At 48.9% G+C, this 19,232-nt stretch overlaps 2 protein-coding genes across 7 annotated transcripts; both read right to left on the bottom strand.

Annotated features, from left to right (window-relative positions):
- Positions 1 to 2: 2 nt before the first annotated feature.
- Positions 3 to 18,106, bottom strand: LOC122392678 (integrator complex subunit 11-like). The gene is made up of 13 exons (XM_043387817.1): positions 17,808 to 18,106; positions 17,391 to 17,488; positions 16,791 to 16,973; positions 16,221 to 16,343; positions 15,580 to 15,678; positions 15,043 to 15,186; positions 14,417 to 14,566; positions 13,920 to 14,138; positions 13,100 to 13,348; positions 5,173 to 5,358; positions 4,593 to 4,735; positions 4,065 to 4,185; positions 3 to 810 (listed from the first exon to the last, which is right to left on the bottom strand). The coding sequence occupies exons 1-13, from the start codon at positions 17,833 to 17,835 to the stop codon at positions 757 to 759; spliced, it is 1,797 nt and encodes a 598-aa protein (XP_043243752.1). The 5' UTR covers positions 17,836 to 18,106; the 3' UTR covers positions 3 to 756.
- LOC122392679 (transcription factor Adf-1-like) lies at positions 7,985 to 12,775 on the bottom strand. 6 transcript variants are annotated; one of them, XM_043387820.1, is made up of 6 exons: positions 12,675 to 12,770; positions 11,173 to 11,309; positions 10,803 to 10,953; positions 10,414 to 10,489; positions 9,451 to 9,505; positions 7,985 to 9,096 (listed from the first exon to the last, which is right to left on the bottom strand). In XM_043387820.1, the coding sequence occupies exons 1-6, from the start codon at positions 12,677 to 12,679 to the stop codon at positions 8,675 to 8,677; spliced, it is 846 nt and encodes a 281-aa protein (XP_043243755.1). In that variant the 5' UTR covers positions 12,680 to 12,770; the 3' UTR covers positions 7,985 to 8,674. The 6 variants fall into 6 exon arrangements, with proteins under 6 accessions (XP_043243755.1, XP_043243753.1, XP_043243757.1 ...); XM_043387818.1 differs by having other exon boundaries at positions 12,585 to 12,770; XM_043387822.1 differs by lacking the exon at positions 10,414 to 10,489 and having other exon boundaries at positions 12,675 to 12,775.
- Positions 18,107 to 19,232: the final 1,126 nt, after the last annotated feature.

Below are 19,232 nucleotides of genomic sequence, written 5' to 3' on the forward strand. Positions count from 1 at the left end.
AGTTTTGGAGACGCCTGGAGGCTACAGGTTTCATTGACAAAAACATCAATCAGTTCGTACCAAAATCACTCTCCCATTTCCGTATCACCATTTCCGTACAAGCACGCGTCATCGAGCGCAGCGAACATACTCAAAGACAAGACTCACGTCAGCACACCGTCACAGCAAATGAGAACCACCAGACTGGCTCGGCTGGGTTCTGTCGCCAGAAGGCTGTGATCGATCTGAGCAAACCCACAGTCAGATTAGCATAAAGGTGGTGGTGCTCGCTCGCACGGTAACCCCCACAGGAAGTCGTTTTCTTGCTTGTGAAAGGGGCATTACTGAACATATTCAGCACTCAGCGCGCATCATCGACAGTAACGAGGTCACATCACGGGGTAGTCAGTCACGGCAAGTAACCGTGACGACTTTCGAAACCATCACATTCGAACAATCAAACCCATTATCATCTCCAAAGCCGATGATGAGCCACACCACTCCTTTCATGGCCGCGACTGCGTGATTTGGAGTTGAAGTTTATCATCGATCACGAATGGTCAACAGATCAATGAGTTCATGATCTGTCACACAGACCACTAATGGTGGAGCAATTCCGGTCACAAAGCGGTCGAATCGGCCGCATGCTCAGTGAGAGGTGTTGATAACCCCGTGGTCAGAGCTGGTGAGAACGCCAGTGGTGAGAGCCGGTGAGAACGCGCTAGGTGACATCTGGTGAGATGGGCGAGACGAACGATAGAGCTCACCGCCGAAGCGTCACCGGTCAATGTTCTTGATACTGTTCAGAATGTAGCTGCCCAGAGCATCGTCCTGGCGGAAACAACGACAGGGGTCAGGGACCGGAAGGCTTTGGACGTCAACACCTGCACGATTTGTACGGTAATCTTGCACCTGCATGCTGAATAAATAAATGAGTAGAAGCACAGAAATTTGGCAGGTGCGCTCCATGCATCACACGGAAATGATACACAAACTTGCAAATGGAATTGCCTGGAGGTGTGGCTATTAAGCTGGCACAAATGTTAACGAAAGAGGGGAAGTGAAGGAACTTCCTCTTCCTAGCATCTTTCAAGCAAAGGCTCTGAAAGATCGCATTTTTTACACACACGAATTAGGTGCTCTCAGATAAAAAGAAACTTACGGCGTTTAATTGTCAGAGGGCAGCAATACCTAAATGCAGAGAGCACTCAGAAGAGTGTAGACTGTGAAGCATAGACCAATCAATCCCATTCCCTCCCTTGACTCATGTAAACTAAAGACCCATGTAAGCTCATGTAGACTCATGAGTCATGAATCAGACCTGCTAGCGTTCTGACGCCCGAGACCGGCGCCGGCGCCGGCGGCAGTGGTGTCGGTGTCAGTATCGGACCACTCGTATGGATCGGCAGGTCACATTCACAGCACCCACTCCCTCCTCTCCCATCCCCTTCGTCCACGCACGCACACACGGCCGGCCGGGAAATAGGAGCCGAGGTAACAATACCCTCCCTCCCCTTCCCCCTACCAAGGGCGCACACAAACGGTGGCCGGATCGGGAAACAATCGGAGGGAATGAGCACTTAAAACGGACGGATTTCATACGACTAACATTAAATAGAAACGCAAGCCTCATTTCATGCATGTTTGATTCCGAAAAGGCGTGCCACCAATACTCGAGGAAAGGCCTGATAAAGGAAATGGCGAAAGGCGTTAGATTTCTCCATATGAAGTTAGTAGAAATCGAGGGGGTAGAGATTGACCCAACTTTCAGACCTGAACACACCGGCAAGACCCTCATGCCTGATTGTCATCCGACCTCAACAGACAATCGACTCGTGTAACAAACTAGGCGCTATTGACGACCGCGACCTGCGTGACACTCCCTGCCGTGAATCGTTCGAGCCACGGCGGACAGGTCAGCGACCCCTCCGGCGGACCCACATAGACCACCGCCTGACCGACAATCCCACACAAAGCCCGCCGGACCGACGGTCCATACAGACCACCGAAGGCCCTGACCGGCACAGACAGACCCCCGCCGGACAGACGATATCAGCAAGCCACTGCCGGACCAACGGTCGCACATAGACCCCTGCTGGACCGGCGGCACAGAACTCAGACTGGCGTGCGACCGGTCGATGATCGACGTAGAGCGGTATGATGGTGATCGATGAGTTCTTGTGTGCGTGTATGTGGGCGAGGGGGGACATTCCGACGGTGTGCTTGGTAGTTTGGACATCAATGGACGCCATCCAGCAGAGGTGTTGGCCGCTCACAGAGAAAAGTCGATACGGGCAGTGTTAACTGCTGGACGCCGCACAAAGTGAATAGGGAAAAGGTCAATACAATCCAACGGGTGACTGGAACTTGCACCACAAACACAACTACAGCTGCAAAGCTGTAATTGGTGAGCGTGTGACAAATGGCGGCACTTCAACTGCACTTGGTTAGCAGAAATGATGGCGTTAGGGATGGTGAAGCCAAAGACCAACAATTTAAGTTTAAGACTACGACAACCATTCCCACAAAAAAATCGGTAAGAATGCTAGTCATAGTCGAACCGGGGAGTAGCCTGAGCTCGAGTGAGCGTACAAATAAATTCATCGCTATAGCATGCTATATAGTCTGGACACGAAGTTAATCTAAAGTTGGTGTGAGGTGGGTATGTCTACAGGGTGTCTCAAAACTTCGTTTACAGGTACCAGCCATGCTTTTTTGTCAATAATTCTGAATCAACAAGAAATTAACGGTCGAAATATTGCATGGGCATTGGTAACAACCTTCCTCAAGCAGCTTCATTGTTTTCAAGCGCATTCGACGCTTCATGAGCTCACAAAAAGGGTTCACCTCTGACAATGGATCAGGCATGAAAATGGAGGTCGCATACTCGGGTCGGCTGAGAAACTCTCTGCTTCACGAGTAATGGGAATAGTTAGGTCCGAAATAACACATGGCAAAGTGTCGTCGAGGATGAGTACAACATGATGGTCATCTAATAAAAACGGTGGCTAAAATTTTTGAAGGACAAAACCATGCGAGACTAACAGCGCTTTGAACGACCCTTGTACCGCAGCAGACTCGTGCTCCGGAAAGCAGCTGAAAATGCAGTCCTAACTATTGAAAACTGACTAGAAGCTCACAGACAGAGGTTACCCAGTTTCAAAAATTGCAGGTCATCATAAAATAAAGACAAAATATCATTTAAAATTGTTTATAATATCTATAACGTTAAATTTTGAGGGAAAATAATGCGAAAATCGTCAATGCCGAGGACAAGTGACCCTCCAAAAGTGTCAATTAATGTAAAGTTTTATCTAACGAAGTTTCAAGAGGCAGATCTGGAGCAAATAGCTTTCTTTTACACATAAAATCCGGACAAAACCGCACGATGGACAGGTTTTGGCCGTTTACAAAGCAGAACCTCTCCTGAGGAAAACACCCCGGAACCCAGCGAAGGTCTTGGCATTGGTAATGACGAGCGTTCGGGATTTGCAAAATTTGCAAAATGTGTCTAAGAAACAGATGGCCGACACATTCTGCTACGATATGCTGCGAAAAATTTGCCCCTGGCCCTTCCCATTTGTTCAGGAATGGAGTTGTTTTGAAAAGGAAAATGGTGCCTGGGAGGTCGGCGCCAGTCATTCATGAAGGAGTTAGCGCCAGAGAAGACCTACAAAATACTCACGGATGGTGTCGATGCAAGCTGTCGGCTTTCAGGGAGAAGCGGATGTTGCCGGGGAGCTCGTCAAACCTAAATCCGACGCAGAAACTGCAGGGGATTCCCCTACAAGAGCTTGAAAGCTGGTAACCTTTTATCAGCCTCCGGCAGCTGACGGATTGACGAAAATCGGTATGGGCAAATATTTTTAGAGATACAGCAAAGGGTTTGGTTTCCAACCTTCCGAATCAGTTGTCAAAGGATGCATATTTGTCTAGTGTACACACGGACACCAAAACCTTAGATTTTTGGCCGGTTCTTATATGCTTTATTGACATGGGAAATGTGTAAACGAACTTTTGAGACACCCTGTACATAAAGTAGTACTCTGTTCACCGCCCTCCACTGACAGCGTGGTACGACGCACCTGGTAGGTCCAGGAGACGATGGCCTCCTTGAGGTCCTCCTGGTCGGAGCCGGACACCTGCAGTAGCACCGAACCGATGTTGATTGGACCGTCACCCAGGTGCTGCGTTATACCCAGGCGCCTGTCAAAGAAGGGAACACGAACCGGTCACACACTGACGTATACTAAAAAAAACAGGTGAATATACTAGGTGAATATACTAGAATATACTGATGGGTGAATCATATATGACGGGTTATTTGTTTAACAACACATCCGGCACCTATGGTTGCCGGCACCTATGGTTGGCAACCAGGAGCACGGTGAATAAAAGCTTTAAATCAGCACATCAAACATCGTAGAAGTTCAACACCGTCGTTACTGGCGTTAAGTCAACATCAGCAGAGCAGCTATCAACAACCGCAATCGGTGCGTCTACATGTACGTTTCAGTACAACCTCCTCGTCTCCCGCAGCTCATTTCTGAAGAAAGGTGTATAATTGCTCCCTCCTCTTACTAGGGGTCCATATTGTTCTCCCATTTGCTCACTTTTGTAGGTGGGTGTGCAGCTTATCGATGGTGCGTGACACCGGTCCCGGGTCCTCCAGCGTCACGGTCGACGTGAAGCGGATCTCGTGACGCGTCACGCCCAGTTCCGCGCACGCCGCGTCACTGTCCAGCACACGCACCTTCTGTAACACGCGGAAAGTGCAAACGTATGTCACACACACGTTTATTGACACTGCATATCCGTCAGCTTTCTAGCCACGCTACAGGTTTTATGTCATAGGTGCAGGGGCTGGATGATTACCTATCGAACATCAGTGTAGATGGAACATCATGGCTCGATCCCACTTCAATTCTAGTGATGATTTTTTAACGGGTACACGCATTTTACAATGACAAAGTCAACACCGATTAACTCTCCCAGGATACTCCTGTAGATAATCAATATCTACATGTCATTCACAATACATACTTTGGATAACGCTGGAGACATCATAATCATGTGATCGCAGGATACGAGTTCAATTCTTACCATCATCTTTCTCATCCCCAAAACGCCCACCGGTGTCTCAGCCCGAAAACCGTCATAGACCCTTGATTTCCCCGGCCACCGACCACTTACGTTGCCTTTGACGATGAGCACGCCGTGCATCAGTTTGCGGCGTTTGACGCGCAGGTCGCCTATCTCAGCCACCGGCTGCAGGTCTCGCTTCAGTAGCGACAGAGACACGTCCGCCGCTATCGTCGGCTTCGTCACAATCGTGCACGTCTCGCCGTTGGCTGGGTTGAAACAGTCCAGCGACAGCTCCTGTATAAAGAGAGTGAGTTGGGTAACAGAGGGAAAGGGATGAAGTAAGTTTATCAAAACAAAGGAGGATACGAGTTCATAAAAACCAGTATAACGCCTTATGGGGCGACTAACGGAGCGAGCGAGAGGGTGGGCCTTGCACGTGCGAAATTTCGAGGGGGTACCTCCAACTGACTTGTGCACGGCACCCTACTAACCGGTCTCTAGCGATGTGCCAAATTTGAGCACAATCGGCCCAGCCGTTCTCGAGATCTGGAAGCGGCACCCTGCACGTGCGCACGTGCAAAATGGGTCCCAACTGACTTGTGCACGGCACCCTACTAACTGGTCCCTAACCGTGTACCAAATTTGAGCGCCATCGGTCCAGCCGTTCTCGAGATCTGGAAACGACCCCTGCACGTGCGCACGTGCAGCAGCACCCCAACCTTAACACATGCAGATGAATTATCTGATGGAGACCTGTCTACCGAGTTTCAATTCAATCGGCCCAACCGTTGTGCCGTTATTGAGGTTGCAATTTTGGGGGTTCTTAAAAAATGTCCAACTTTACCACGCGCCACGTGCGGTGGTTGGCAAGAACGCATGGTGGCCATCACACCACAGAACTTTTACGTCCAAGTGACATTCAGTAAAGAAGACCGCTTGTCAATCGGATGTCCCGTTCCTAAGATATTAGCTTTTGAAAAGCGTCCCCACGGCCGGCCGGCCGGCCGGCCGCTCATACTCAGAAATTTCCGTTAATCTAAGGAAAGACTCCGCTCGCTTCGCTCGCTCCGTAATTATTCAGTATATGTCAGAAACAGTAAAGGAGAGATGGCATCAGACTTATGGTCGCCGTCCACTGGTTAGGCGCGCTTTCAGCGCCTAATCGTTTAGGCGCTGAATACCATTTTCGGCGCCTAATTTAACGATGACTATGCGATGAATTTGATTTCATCGGGATCCGCCATGATAGCTCAAGGACAATTCGATAAAAAATGCATGAAAATGTAATATAATTTGTGGTAATGCACATCACTGACAGATAAATAATAATTATTTATATAATTAATTGCGCCTTTGACCGTGGTTTAATTTGTGTCAGTTTCTTATATGAACCGTAAAAGGTTCATTAAATTGTTCTTGAAGACAATACAATCTCTTAGCAGGGACGGAAATGTAAACAACGTTTGTTATTGTTCTCACATCAGCTAAAAGTCCGTCATTATTCAATTAACTATTCACGACATGGAGCTAAACATCGCACGAATCGCACTAAGCACGACTCGAATCCGGGTGGAGCAGGAGCGCCGTCGAGCCCGACGCAGGTACTGGGTTGCCGAAGTGCTGCAGAGGCGACAAGCCCGAGGCGAGTTTTTTAACTTGGTGCAGGAGCTGCGTGCCGTGGATCCCGACCGGCACCATGCCTACTTCCGCATGAGTCGGGAGACCTTCGACCTGCTTCTCGCCAAGATCGGGCCCAGCATCACGCGCCAGCGCACCAACTTCCGCGAACCTATCGACCCCGCTCAGCGCCTGGCCGTGACGCTGCGGTACCTGGCCTCCGGCATGGAGTTTTCTGCGCTGGCACCCTGCTATCGCCTCGGCGAGAAAACCGTGCGTGCCATCGTGTACGACACATGCGCGGCCATCATCGCCATACTGGGACCGGAGGTGCTTCCAGCTCCCACCAGGGCGACGTGGGAGCGAAGCGAGGAGATCTTCCGCACCCAGTGGAATTTCCCGAACTGCGTGGCCGCGTTGGACGGGAAGCATGTGGTACTCCAAGCCCCTTCCAACTCTGGCAGCGAGTACTATAACTACAAAAAGTCCTTCAGCATCGTCCTCCTGGCAGCCGTGGACGGTGCCTATCGGTTCGTGTACACGTCAGTGGGAAGCGCCGGAAGAGAGTCGGACGGGGGCATTTTTAGGAGGAGTGACCTAGCCGCCAAACTGCAAGACGGCACTCTCGACCTGCCCCCTCCCAAGGCGATCGATCAGAGAGGCACGACCCTACCAAGCGTCATCGTCGCCGATGAAGCTTTCCCGCTGACGGTGCACATGATGCGGCCCTATCCCGGACGTACCGAGAGCCGGCTGGGAGCTCCGGCCACCATCTTCAACTACCGGCTGTCGCGCGCCCGACGGGTAGTGGAGAACGCGTTCGGGATTCTCTCCCAGACGTGGCGCATCTTCCGGCGTCCGCTGAACGTCAATCCTGAGCACGCCTGCACTATTGTCAGGACGGCGTGCATCCTGCACAACTACGTGCGCGACCAAGGACAGGCGGACAGCCAGCAGCCGCAGCAGGCCGACGCCAGCGGCGAGCAGGTGGGCGGACTCTGCGAGCTGGGCAGGCTGGGCGCCAACAACTTCACTCGGGAGGCCGAGCGCATCCGCGACCAGTTCGCCCGGTACTTCATGGCCGAGGGAGCCGTCCCCTGGCAGGATGCTGCTGTCGGGCAGTGAGGGCGTGTAAGCCTGTCACTTCGTGGCTGGGGAGCCGTTCCGCAGCAGGCTGCTTCTGTCGGCAAGTGAGAGGTGCGAGAGGCGGGAATTGAGTCGTCTTTGACGCCACTGGTGTTGCTCCGTGTGATAATGCTGTTTCATTTGTCACGCTCAAAAACCTGTCATATAAATACAAGCATTTCCGGCCTTTGTCGTTTATTGCACGCGAAAGTAGTGGAAATAAATAACATTAACTGTCGCCCTTTCCAACAACCAAAGTCAGATAACCACGTAACGTCCAACTTCAACTTCACAGCAAAGGAGCTCAAACATTTAAACACCAGGTAAACGAATTCACTCCTAAATCAAAACTTGAAAAAGGGTCGCTATAGCGATCAGACAGCGGAAATACACACTACGCAGAATATGACTCAGGCTCAGCAAAGTTCGCCATGGTGGAGGTTGCATGGAGAGGGGACGCATTTGGCCGCATCACATTATCTCAGAATCAAAGGAAGCTGGAAAGACGCCGAACAGGCATTATATAGCTCGCTATAAGCAGACATGTGCATGGATCCGGGAAAATGGATCTGAAATTCGATCCCATGAATCTAGATCTGGGATCCACCCGGATCATAGATCCAACCCCTCAACTTTGTCGAGAGATCCACTCAGATCATAGATCCAACCCCTCAACTGTGTCGAGAGATCCACTCAGATCATAGATCTTACCCATAAGCTCGAGAGATCCGCTCAGATCATAGATCCACCTCTCGGATCCATGCACATGTCTGGCTATAAGATCGTTTTGAATCATTCTGGTCATTTTTTATCAAATGTGTGAAAAACGTCCCCCCTCCCCCACCCGTGCGAAGGTTATCACCTGCTTTTAATCGGACTGCGCCCTTTTCAAGACTGTAAGAATCTCCAGTCTCGCATCCGCTTTCTTGTCGTCCCTCACACGCTCCATCTCCAACCCCACCAGCTGACCAAATAGTAGGTCCGGGTTACGGAGGTCGCTCACCGCGCGTTCTATGGACGCTATGGCGGCGTCAAGCTTCTCGGCGCCACGAGCACCCGGCCCCCTGACCTGCTTGACTTGGCCGTTGGTGCCAGAAGAGCGCGGATGGCTCGGGCCGGCGACACAGCTCGCTGCTGGTGGCACCGCGGACACCCGAGGCGTTCCGAGGAGCGTCGCAGCTGGGAGGACTCCTGAACTGACTGCACAGCTCGCTGCTGGTGGCACCGCGGACATCCGAGGCCCTCCGAGGAGCGTCGCAACTGGGAGGACTCCTGAGGCACAGCTCGCTGCTGGTGGCAACCAGGACACCACAGTTAGATCATCGTGGCTTACAGACGAGCAGTTAAAATACACGCCGTCCTAGGCTCAGATCGATGTATGACTGGCTTACAGGCACTGATAGACACTAGAGTCCTCGTTTGTTACGTTGTTGTCAAATGACGAGGTTATGCTTTTCGGAGTCCTAATGACGAATTTCATGTAAGTTTTGATTTAAGATTATGTCTTTATGCGTTTGGGGTAGGTCAAGTCAGGTCAGTTTAACCAGATGGCGCCATGTCGGCTATCCGTAGTTACAGGTGTCAACCACCAGTGGCAGTTTCGTATTATGCTATGATGGCTGCATACCATTTGAACAAACTCACCAGCACTGTCGTCTGGTAGTTGAGTCTCGCTGCTGTCCTCATCAGACACACAAAGCTGAAACACATGATGATTACGTGAGTGAAGATTGATGCGAGATATTTGATAGGTCACCAAAAATGGTTAGAAAATGAAATTCGGCCAATTGCAAGGTTCGTTTGGATGTTGACTACGACCGAATTCTTCCGAACACCCTAGACCGAATTCTTCCGAATTTAACATTTTTGAAAAACGCCCCGAAAATCACGATTAAACAGCCGCAATAACACTAATTAGCATTGGATCTCTTTTGACCCCTGTACTTAACCTTCGCCCGAGTGCCCGTGTTTTGGCCACACTTGCCAGTTTTGTTTGCGCGCTTCAAGAAAACCGCGGCGCGCAGCGCCGCGAAACATGGTATAGCATATGATACATCAATTTCGCATCGTTTTTGAAAATTTTGACCCCAGGTCACGTAAGTTCCTTTTCAAATCTTAGTGATTAATCTGCGCCCTGCTGCTGGTTTTTTGCGAGTATATCAAAAACGTATCTCGGTTACTTTTATAAAACTTACAAAAACCTTTATTTGGGAGCTGAATTCCAATCAGGAATACATTTGGGCATTTCGAATTTCGACCGGCTTTGAAAACTGGTCCAGTAGTCTCGTAAATAACAGGGCAGAGACCCTCTTACTAGCTCCTCTACAGGGCGGAGTCTGGGAATAACAATGGGCCTGAGGAGGCGATTGTTAAGGTGCATGATGACCAAAAGGTTTTAAATGAAACTTGGCAACACTGTTCGTTAAAAACAAATGAACAAACAAACAAGAAAAAACAATCAATGTAAACAGCTAGAACAGGCCTGTTGCATGTCACGGCATTGCTTTATTAATTTCCAACGAAATCACTGCATTGAAAGGAGTCATGAAACGCCCAAGATCGGATATGGATCATCATTTAGAGTGACCCAGAAATCACTTTACACACCTCATTGGAGTATTGGTTTGTGTAGTAGAATAAGGATTGCGATCCTGTTCCAGGCTGCGTCAAGTTTGTCGTTACCCTGCATAGGAAAGGAAGGAACGTAGCATTTGATACATGACAGGAATACAACAGGTTTTCTAATGGAAAAGTGATATGGACTGGGAGGGGTAAAAAAAAACTCAGAAGTCAGCACAGCAACTAATTAATACGACAGTGAAGCTTATTGCTTATGCTTATTGCTCCAGTAATGGAGCACTACTGGGCAATGTGCAAGATCTGTGCTACTGGAATACAACATTTTTGAAAAAAGACTTTTCATCTCTATGTCCTAATGCAAAGATCCAGGACGTGCACTAAAATCCAGGACATACATCCTACTGCAGTTAACTTACGGTTTAGGCTTGATGGCATCATCCAAAAATGACATTTCCTTTTGCCAGGAGGAGTTCTCTGGTGGCGGGCAGCCAGAGCCACTTGGCAATTGCCTGCGTTTGCGTAGGTGGTAGTCACGCAGACTTTTCCATTTCGATTTTGCATCCTGAACTGAAAAGCAGGGAATAAAATTGGTGAGAGCCTTGAAAATTTATTTTGTCAAGCGACATGTGTTTGTTACCTGAGAGACATCACAATTATACAAGCACCACGGATGTGTAAGGGTTCGCATTTTAAAGCTTAGAACCCAATTCTAAAAACGTGGCAGAGCCTGTGGCTGTTGGCACCATTTACAACACGTACAAGCAAAATATGATGCGTAAGTTTTACCTGATCTCCCAGTGGTCTTTGCCACCTCCTCCCATGCTAGCTTCTTCTTATTTCTGTTAAAGTAGTTGCTGTCCTGAGGACGCCAGAGCACGTCATGACGTCTCACGGCTTCAACTAAGGTGGTGTCACTTGTAGAGCTGAAAAATGGGATTGATCATGTCACATTGCTAACAGAGGCCCATGTACATCCGCGATACACTGCCTGAATCAGGGAACATCAAACAGACCGATTGCAGAAAGCTCGGGAGTATTATGGTACATAGCAGGATACAGGGCTGAGGGCAGGACACAGAAGGCACAAGGCAGACACTGAACTCAGACTGAAAAAAATTCATGGTATCATCGACATGTCTGGCGTAACGGGCGGATTGAGCTGAAATTTCGGTGCAGTATCCAGCGTAACTCTGTGCGCCCAAAAATTCTGCCATACGGATGGACAAAGAAATTTTGGCACAAGACACAAGACCTAGGTAACCTTGGCTAACTTCACTCCCTACGCTTTTGAATCATAAACCATGTCGATGATGGGTGTTCATCCAAATGTTCATCCAAAGCCACACAATATCGGCTCATGAAAGCCCGAGACATTCGGCACAGTGTATGGATTTTTTTCAGTCTGGCACAAAACAGGACAATGAAGGTACACCAGGCACAAATATAAAAAACGGCAGTCGTAAAGCAGGCATCACACTTGTTTTTTTTTCATTTTGCAACCAAGGAGAGGCGCCGTACCCAGAGATGCTTCCTTATCAAACCAAACCAAACCTAACCAAACCTGACCTAACCTTACCTACGATCTACAACCTAACCTAGAGCGACACTCCTTGGTTGCAAAAAACAAGTGTAACATCTGCTTTACTATTACCAAAAAAAAAAACTACAACCCTGAAACCAAGCTACATCCTAACCAAAATTATGGAAAACACCTGTCCCTAAAAAAACTTTGCTATGGTTTTGGGAATGAGGGTTCATTTCAACCAAAAATGCACAGATTTGCATGGCTTACATTTAATCGTGTAGCAAAAAATGGTCATTTTGTAGCATGTGCAGCAGTTTGAGTTGCTGCGTTGCGGAAACAAAGTTACTTAAGGATCTAGACTCCCGCTTCCCCCTGCACCAGTACCCTTATATGAAACAAACTTCAAAAGGAGATGGAAAATGCTAGCTACATATATGCAGCATTCAAAATATCTTGATCTCACTTTAGAAAAAGTAGGTAGGTCAAGCATCCACAAAACCAAACATATTAAACATATCAGGCTTGAAATGCCTTATAAACATATATTTTCAAGGAAGAAAAACTATTATCACGAAACTCACCTAATATATGGCAAAGTTTTATTTGTAATTAATGCATATTTATGCTTAGGAAAAGAGGAAGATTGGATTTCATTGCACCTGACCTACCTTACCAGCTCATTTAATGCTATTCTGGAGATGTAGGAAGATGATGAAACACAGAACACACACACTGCCACACTCAAAATATTAGCAACACTAACCTCATCTCAAAAATGCTTTTCAAATGTTTTAAATATCAACAAAACACCCGATTGATGATAAAAACGCCGCGGCGTATGCGCGTCAAGGACGCGCTGAAAAGTTGGAATATTTCATCTCGTGAGCGTCGAATACGCGAGTAATTCAGCGCCGACCAGCCGATGAATAATCAGCTGACAACGCTTCATCGTGCTTTAGGCGCTGAAACGGCATTCGGCGCGCAACCCATAGACTCCAATGTTAAATTCAGCGCGTAAATGTGCGCGTCTAACCAGTGGACGGCGGCCTTTTACAAGTATTATAGGAAATGTGGGCAATTGGGATGTTATGTTTTCCACCACTTCACTCGCACTGACACCTGCAGATCAAGCACTATGCCGTGAGCCTGTCTATGTAAACCTGATGCCCTGCCCCTTCCCAGACCAACCTGCTGGATCTTGGACTTGAGGAAGACCATTTTCTCCGCGTCCCCGTGTACGAGCATCACGTTCTTGGGCTGGCAGTACTGGATCAGCTGCATGATGCCCTTGGCGTCCGCGTGAGCCGAGAAAGACATGTACTCTACGGCCATTCGAACATCCACCACCGTACGGGGGTTCTCGAACTCGACCTTTTTGGCGCCGTTCAGCACCTTGTGGCCCACAGTGCCGACCACGCAGTAGCCCGGCATGATGAGCTGTATAAACACACAGAGGGAGAGCGGGAATTGGTTATACTGGGTACAGGGAAGAGCACATCGAACATAAAGAGAAATTAGGTAAGAAATAAAAAATGCATCACATAAAATATAGCTATATTTAAATAGCATAGCTAGGACAACACATCATTTTTATAACACAGAATAAAACCACTAGGTACCAATAAAATGACGAAATATACATGTAGTTTAAAGGCAACGTCGACCAAAAAAAGGTTCACGTTTCGAAACATTGGCCCATTTGCATGCAACAGTTCGTTGTCATCCTCTTGGGGAGTTTGATCATATCAACGACTGTTGTTTCGTTTCGCGATGTTTTGTTTTTCGGTCACCATGTCTACAACACTTATCAGAGTTCGGTGCACCCGAAAAGTTACTTCACCACTCCTCCCAAATGGAGCTTGTGATCGGGTCAAAGTGGTCACCAGGCACCCAGTTACGCAACATTACATATTCCCCAGCCGCTGTTGAAAAAGCGGTAAGCAAGTAAACACATTGTGATCACGGGCCCGCACACAGACAAGAGTAACCTGCCACAAGGCTCACTCACCATGTTCTTTTCATCTGGCGCCCATCGTTTGAATATGTTGAGCGAGAGGCCGGCGTGCAGCATGCCGGGTGAGGCGAAAACCACCATCGGGCCCGGGTTCTCCATGTAAGACTTGTCGAACGGCTTGATGTGCTTGAACTCGAACATGTTACGCTCCACGAACGTCTTCTTGATCTTCTGGTTTGTCCATGTGATGAACATCTTGTAGTAGTTGTTGGCCTGCAAGTGCGGAGACGAGTCAGGCGAGATTCCCACTGAATTCACACCGCTTGAAGCTATAAATAGCATGCGTCTTACAATAAGTACAGGTACAAAACAGCAAAGTGATGTACAAGACTCATCCAGACGCATTATGCCTATAACGTCGCTCTATGAGTCACACGAATCAACGCAAACACTATGTGGATCACAGTGCGGTGAAGTGCTAAAACCCGAGCAATGTCCAACCGCCACGGTCTCATTAGCCGGCTTCCCCGAAGGCTGTACGGCCCACCTACCTTCTCAGTCAGTCCCAACGAGAAATAGACGGGCACTTTGAGGTTGGTACGCTCCCAGTAGGACTCCAGGAGGATGCACAGCTCCTGGGCCCGTCCCAGCGCGAACACCGGGATCAGCACCTTGCCGCCGCGCTCCACACACTCGTGGACCTGGCAGACAGAACATGGGGTCAAAGGATGGAAAGGGATAGTAGGTCACAGGGAAAAACATCACAGAGGGGTTATCTTTGGTTTCTGGGGTTGTCGATCAGCGGGCCCTACCGGGTCAGAGTGATAAGGGTCGAAGGACTAAGTATGTCCGAATGCTAATGCTATATTTATCGTCCGAATGCTAATGCTGTCAACTATGTAAGTCAACGAAGCTAAGGAGAAGCAAGAGAAAACCAAAAGAAACTAGGGCAGGCAATATATGAGGAGAACCAACGACACATGTTGAATATGAACGATTTAAAAACCAAACGCCCAGCATAAGAGCATGATCATGGATCATGGCAGTGCCACAATATGAATGGTATCACCTCCAACTCTCACACTTCACGCATCGTCAGACAACTATCTTGCGCAGCATATCTTCCGTCGACCGTCACTGTGTCAGAGCGTCGTCAGACTTTCGGCCAGCGTCTTACCTTTTTGAGGATGTCTCGCTCTCGGCAGCGCTTGCTGTCACGGATAGTGGTGGCGTAGGTGGACTCTGTGATAAGCAGGTCGGGACAGCACTTGTCGATCCAGGCAGCGCCCAGGTGACGGTCCGGCGTCATGTTGTAGTCGCCCTGCGGGGCCAGGTCACACATTAATCGAGCGACGAACGCAGACGCAGATCACCAAACGATATTACGAAGTCTGCTCACCATTCATGGGATCAGAGCTCAAAATGAGGATATGAAGGGAAATTAGTGCTCAAACGAAACTCAGTTCACTCTGTAAAAGATTGCATCTCAAACAAATGTCATTATTATTAGCAAGCCACAAATAAGTGCGTAACGGGAGCTGTAACGCATATAAAAACGAACACCAGATATTGTGTTCAGTCATCCATAAAATAAGCTATTTTCGTAAAAGAATGATCCCAATCGCAATTAAGTAGCCATCAAACACAACACAACGATTATAAAGAGATGTCAGCATTTATTTCACAGTCTGACCGGACTCGGCAGCTCACCCACCGTGTAGACGACGCTCTGGTCGCCGACACGGACATGGAACATGGCCGCTCCGAGCACGTGGCCGGCGTAGTACGCCTTGATCTCGATCTCACTGTCCACCTGGGCGCAGACAGGGCGCGGAAACAGTCAGGCACAGACAGGGCATGTAAACAGTCGGTGATGGAGGGCCGGCCACCGTAACTGGTCATGTGCCTCCAGAAAACCAGTGGGGTGACGCCGTGACAGCAAACGGCACTTTATGTTGACAAATGGAAGCTGCATACAATGACCTCATTGTCTGATTGATTCAGCTCTATGAAGCTACCCATCCAGGGAACCGACGGACACGTCCTGCACCTAATAATCCGCAGCGGCCCACGCGGGCATTATACCAGCTACACTACGAACTATAGTTAGTATAAGTCGCAGATTTCAGGCGTATAAGCATGAAATCCGCGATTTCTGTCGCACAAAGTCAGAGTTCCTGCAGCAAAGCGCCACCTACCACACCAAGCCGCTGGACCAGACACCCAGATGGCACCACCCTCTGCGTCTCTGCCTGGCCTCGCGCAAGTCAGTACGGTCTCACATATTTATTAGATGCACGATCTCACGTAGATTAATTAGCGCCAAGTTCTGCCAGCCGCTCTCGGTACCCTTACCTGTACGGTCTGATGCAGGTTCACGGCCGTCACCTTCTTCATACATTCCTTCACCATCTGTGACGTGAAGAAGCTGGTGGACGACTCCCCCTTCCGCTCCACCGCCACCTTCCGCATGTCCTCCTGCACGTCCACAGATCAGGTGTCAGACATGGGGCCGTATTCACGTCGACTTCGTAAGTCGATTTTCTTTCGTACGTATAATTTGGTATTCACGTCGACAATTCTTAAAGCTTTTTTCCGACGGAGTTCAGGTGAATCGACAAAATTTTCAGAAGTAGGTCATGCGTAAGAAAATTCTTACGAAAATGATCGACGTGAATACGGCCCATGATCAGAGACGGCTTTAAGGGGCAGAGAGCGAACCTAGGAAGGGGTAGCTACTAGCTAGCAATGCAGAGCAGTCTGTGCTTTAGAGTATTCGTCAGATCCGACTGCCGGGTACAGTTAGAATTATCCTATGCAATAAAAGGTTAACCCTTACTCAATTGAAACTCGACACTTTCGTCACTCTCGTCCTGTAAGTTGACCCAATGCTCCCCATCGTCTCCCACGCTGCACGCGCCTTACCAGCAGTATGGGCGCGATGGCCTTGGTCGGGTAGGTCATGTAGATGGGCCCCGAGTAGCCCACCATCTCAGTCATGAAGGGCAGCGCCCCGCAGTGGTCCAGGTGGAAGTGTGAGATGATCACACAGTCCAGGTGCTCCGTCAGCGAGCCATCGGCGATGTAGGAAAAGTCCGGGAAACGCCTCTGTGTGAGACAGACCAGCAGTGTTAGCGTAAGAAAATGGCAAAATTGTTAATTACTTATACTGTTCTAGTATGACTGTGCAGGGTGTTCTACAAGTGTCTGATGTGTGGCACAAACATTTTGAGCTGATATAGTCAAGATATGAAGCATGTCCCAAAAGTACTTCTGGTCACATTTAGCTTAAATGCATTGAAACAAAATATGATGAGTGATGAGATGTATTTATAATATCAGTTTGAGAGCCAGAACATAATGAAAAGCTTGTTTAGGCTGTATTTTATTCAGGTGAAATTTGTCTTGTAGATAGGCATGGGACATGACTTCTTGGTTGGGTTCCACTACTGATACCTCCCAGCAAAGTAAGTTATTTTAACTACATCAGTAATGTGACCCAGGCATTAGTCACTGGACAGGCACCTCATCATTGTAGCCCATGTGCATTCCACAGTCCAGCATGATGTTCTTGCCGCCGATGGAGACGAGGATGCAGCTCCTTCCAACATCTTGGCCTGCACCTGCATGACACAGAGGCAAGTGTCAACAATTTGGGAACAGTGAAACACCTCTATCAAATATCAAAGGAACGCAATGAATTTACAACGATTGGCATAAAACAACCACAGCTCATATTTTCATCTGTTGAAGTTTCACGAACCACCCCTCTAATCCAGTTGTTCTGGATACAGACTGGATACTGCACACACATAAGCACTTCATAAATATTTAGGTATTTCTTTATTTCTTGATATCCCTGGACAAAGCCCACAATAGGAGGAAATCACTTACACATTGAATAACTATGCGTCAAATGTAAAAAAAAGATAATTCACTTACCCAAAGGCGTCACCTTTATTTCTGGCATGGTACAAAAACAGAATTGATTTTTTTTTATGTAACGATTCACTTGAAGGCCTATTCAATCAAGATAAACCTTCACAGCATTCCTGATCTACACCACCGAGACACACCGACACCACCATGCGTTTGGTGCACTGCACACACACCAAGACACACACAAACAAACACAAACATCGACAAACAGCTGAGCAGCCTGCGCCGGTGGCGCCTTAGAGCGCCACCTAGTATACCGTTTTGAAACTATAAGTGTGTGGTCAAGCCATTCCTAAAATGTCCGTGAAACATAGGCGTAGGAACAGGGGGGGCCAGGTGGGCAAGTGCCCACCCACTTTTCGAGGTGGGGGGGCCAACCATGTGTTTTGGCCCACCCACTTTTTACTCGAGGCCCCTCGTCTCGATTTGAGAGGACGTCGTCAACTTCCAGAATAAACAAACTCGGTAAAAATAAGTTCTACGAATCCACACGCACGGACTCCAAGGGGCCGTGATGGATCCAAGGAGGCCCTCTGTTCATACTTGTCAGTCGAAGTCCCTGAGACTGATGGCCTGAGAGGCCCTAGTGGATCTGAGGAGGCCCCAATATCCACACTGGTCTGGGGGCCTGGGGGCCCCTGACACTGGCGGTCTGGGAGGCCCCTCTATCCACACTAGTCAGAGGTCTGAGACTGGTGGTCTGGGAGGCCCCTCCATCCACACTAGTCAGAACAGGCCCCTGACACTGGCGGTCTAGCCGAGGCCCCCTACCCTCACTAAGCAGAGGAGGCCCCTCTATCCTCAATAGTCAGAAGAGGCCCCTGAGACTGATGGTCTGGGAGACCTATCCATCTACACTGTAGTCAGAGGAGGCCCCTGAGACTGATGACCTGAGAGGCCCTTATAATCACACCAGGCAGAAGAGGCCCATGAGACTGATGGCCTGAGAGGCCCTTCTATTCATACTGGCCACAGGAGACCCCCAAAACTTTCGGTCTGGGAGGTCCCTCAATCCGGCACCAGTCAGAAGAGTCCCCTGAGACTGATGGCCTGGGAAGCCCTTATATTCACACTAGGCAGAGGAGGCCCCTGAGACTGATGGTATGAGAGGCCCTCATATTCACACCAGTCAGAAGAGGCCCCCACGGCTGATGGCTGTGAGGCCCTTCTGTTCATATAACTGGCCACTAGAGGCCCCTGAAACCGGTGATCTGGGAGGGCCCTCTATCCACACTAGTCAGAAGAGGCCCCTGAGACCGCTGGTCTGAGAGGCTCTTATATTCATACTGGCCACAAGAGGCCCCTAAGACTGATAGTCAGAGAGGTCCTTTCCTAATGAATCTGAGGGGCCCTCTATCCACATTTACACTTTTCTAGGGAGGCCCCCGAGACTGATGGTCTGAGAGGCCCTTTTATTTATACTGTCCA

This window comes from Amphibalanus amphitrite, unplaced genomic scaffold (assembly GCF_019059575.1).
Source record: "Amphibalanus amphitrite isolate SeventyFive unplaced genomic scaffold, NRLGWU_Aamphi_draft 000497F_arrow, whole genome shotgun sequence".
Classification (NCBI taxonomy): Eukaryota; Metazoa; Arthropoda; class Thecostraca; order Balanomorpha; family Balanidae; genus Amphibalanus; species Amphibalanus amphitrite.

What these genes read in the sequence shown, in the direction of transcription:
- LOC122392679 (XM_043387818.1), bottom strand. An exon ending in GATGCCATCAAGCCTAAACC is followed by an intron (nt 10,490 to 10,802) that starts GTAAGTTAACTG and finishes TTTCCTATGCAG; the next exon opens with GGTAACGACAAACTTGACGC. An exon ending in ACTACCAGACGACAGTGCTG is followed by an intron (nt 9,097 to 9,450) that starts GTGAGTTTGTTC and finishes GGTTGCCACCAG; the next exon opens with CAGCGAGCTGTGCCTCAGGA.
- LOC122392678 (XM_043387817.1), bottom strand. Translation starts at nt 17,835, where the DNA reads ATGCCAGAAATAAAGGTGACGCCTTTGG. An exon ending in AGCGAGACATCCTCAAAAAG is followed by an intron (nt 14,567 to 15,042) that starts GTAAGACGCTGG and finishes TCTGTCTGCCAG; the next exon opens with GTCCACGAGTGTGTGGAGCG. An exon ending in CGCCAGATGAAAAGAACATG is followed by an intron (nt 13,349 to 13,919) that starts GTGAGTGAGCCT and finishes GTGTTTATACAG; the next exon opens with CTCATCATGCCGGGCTACTG.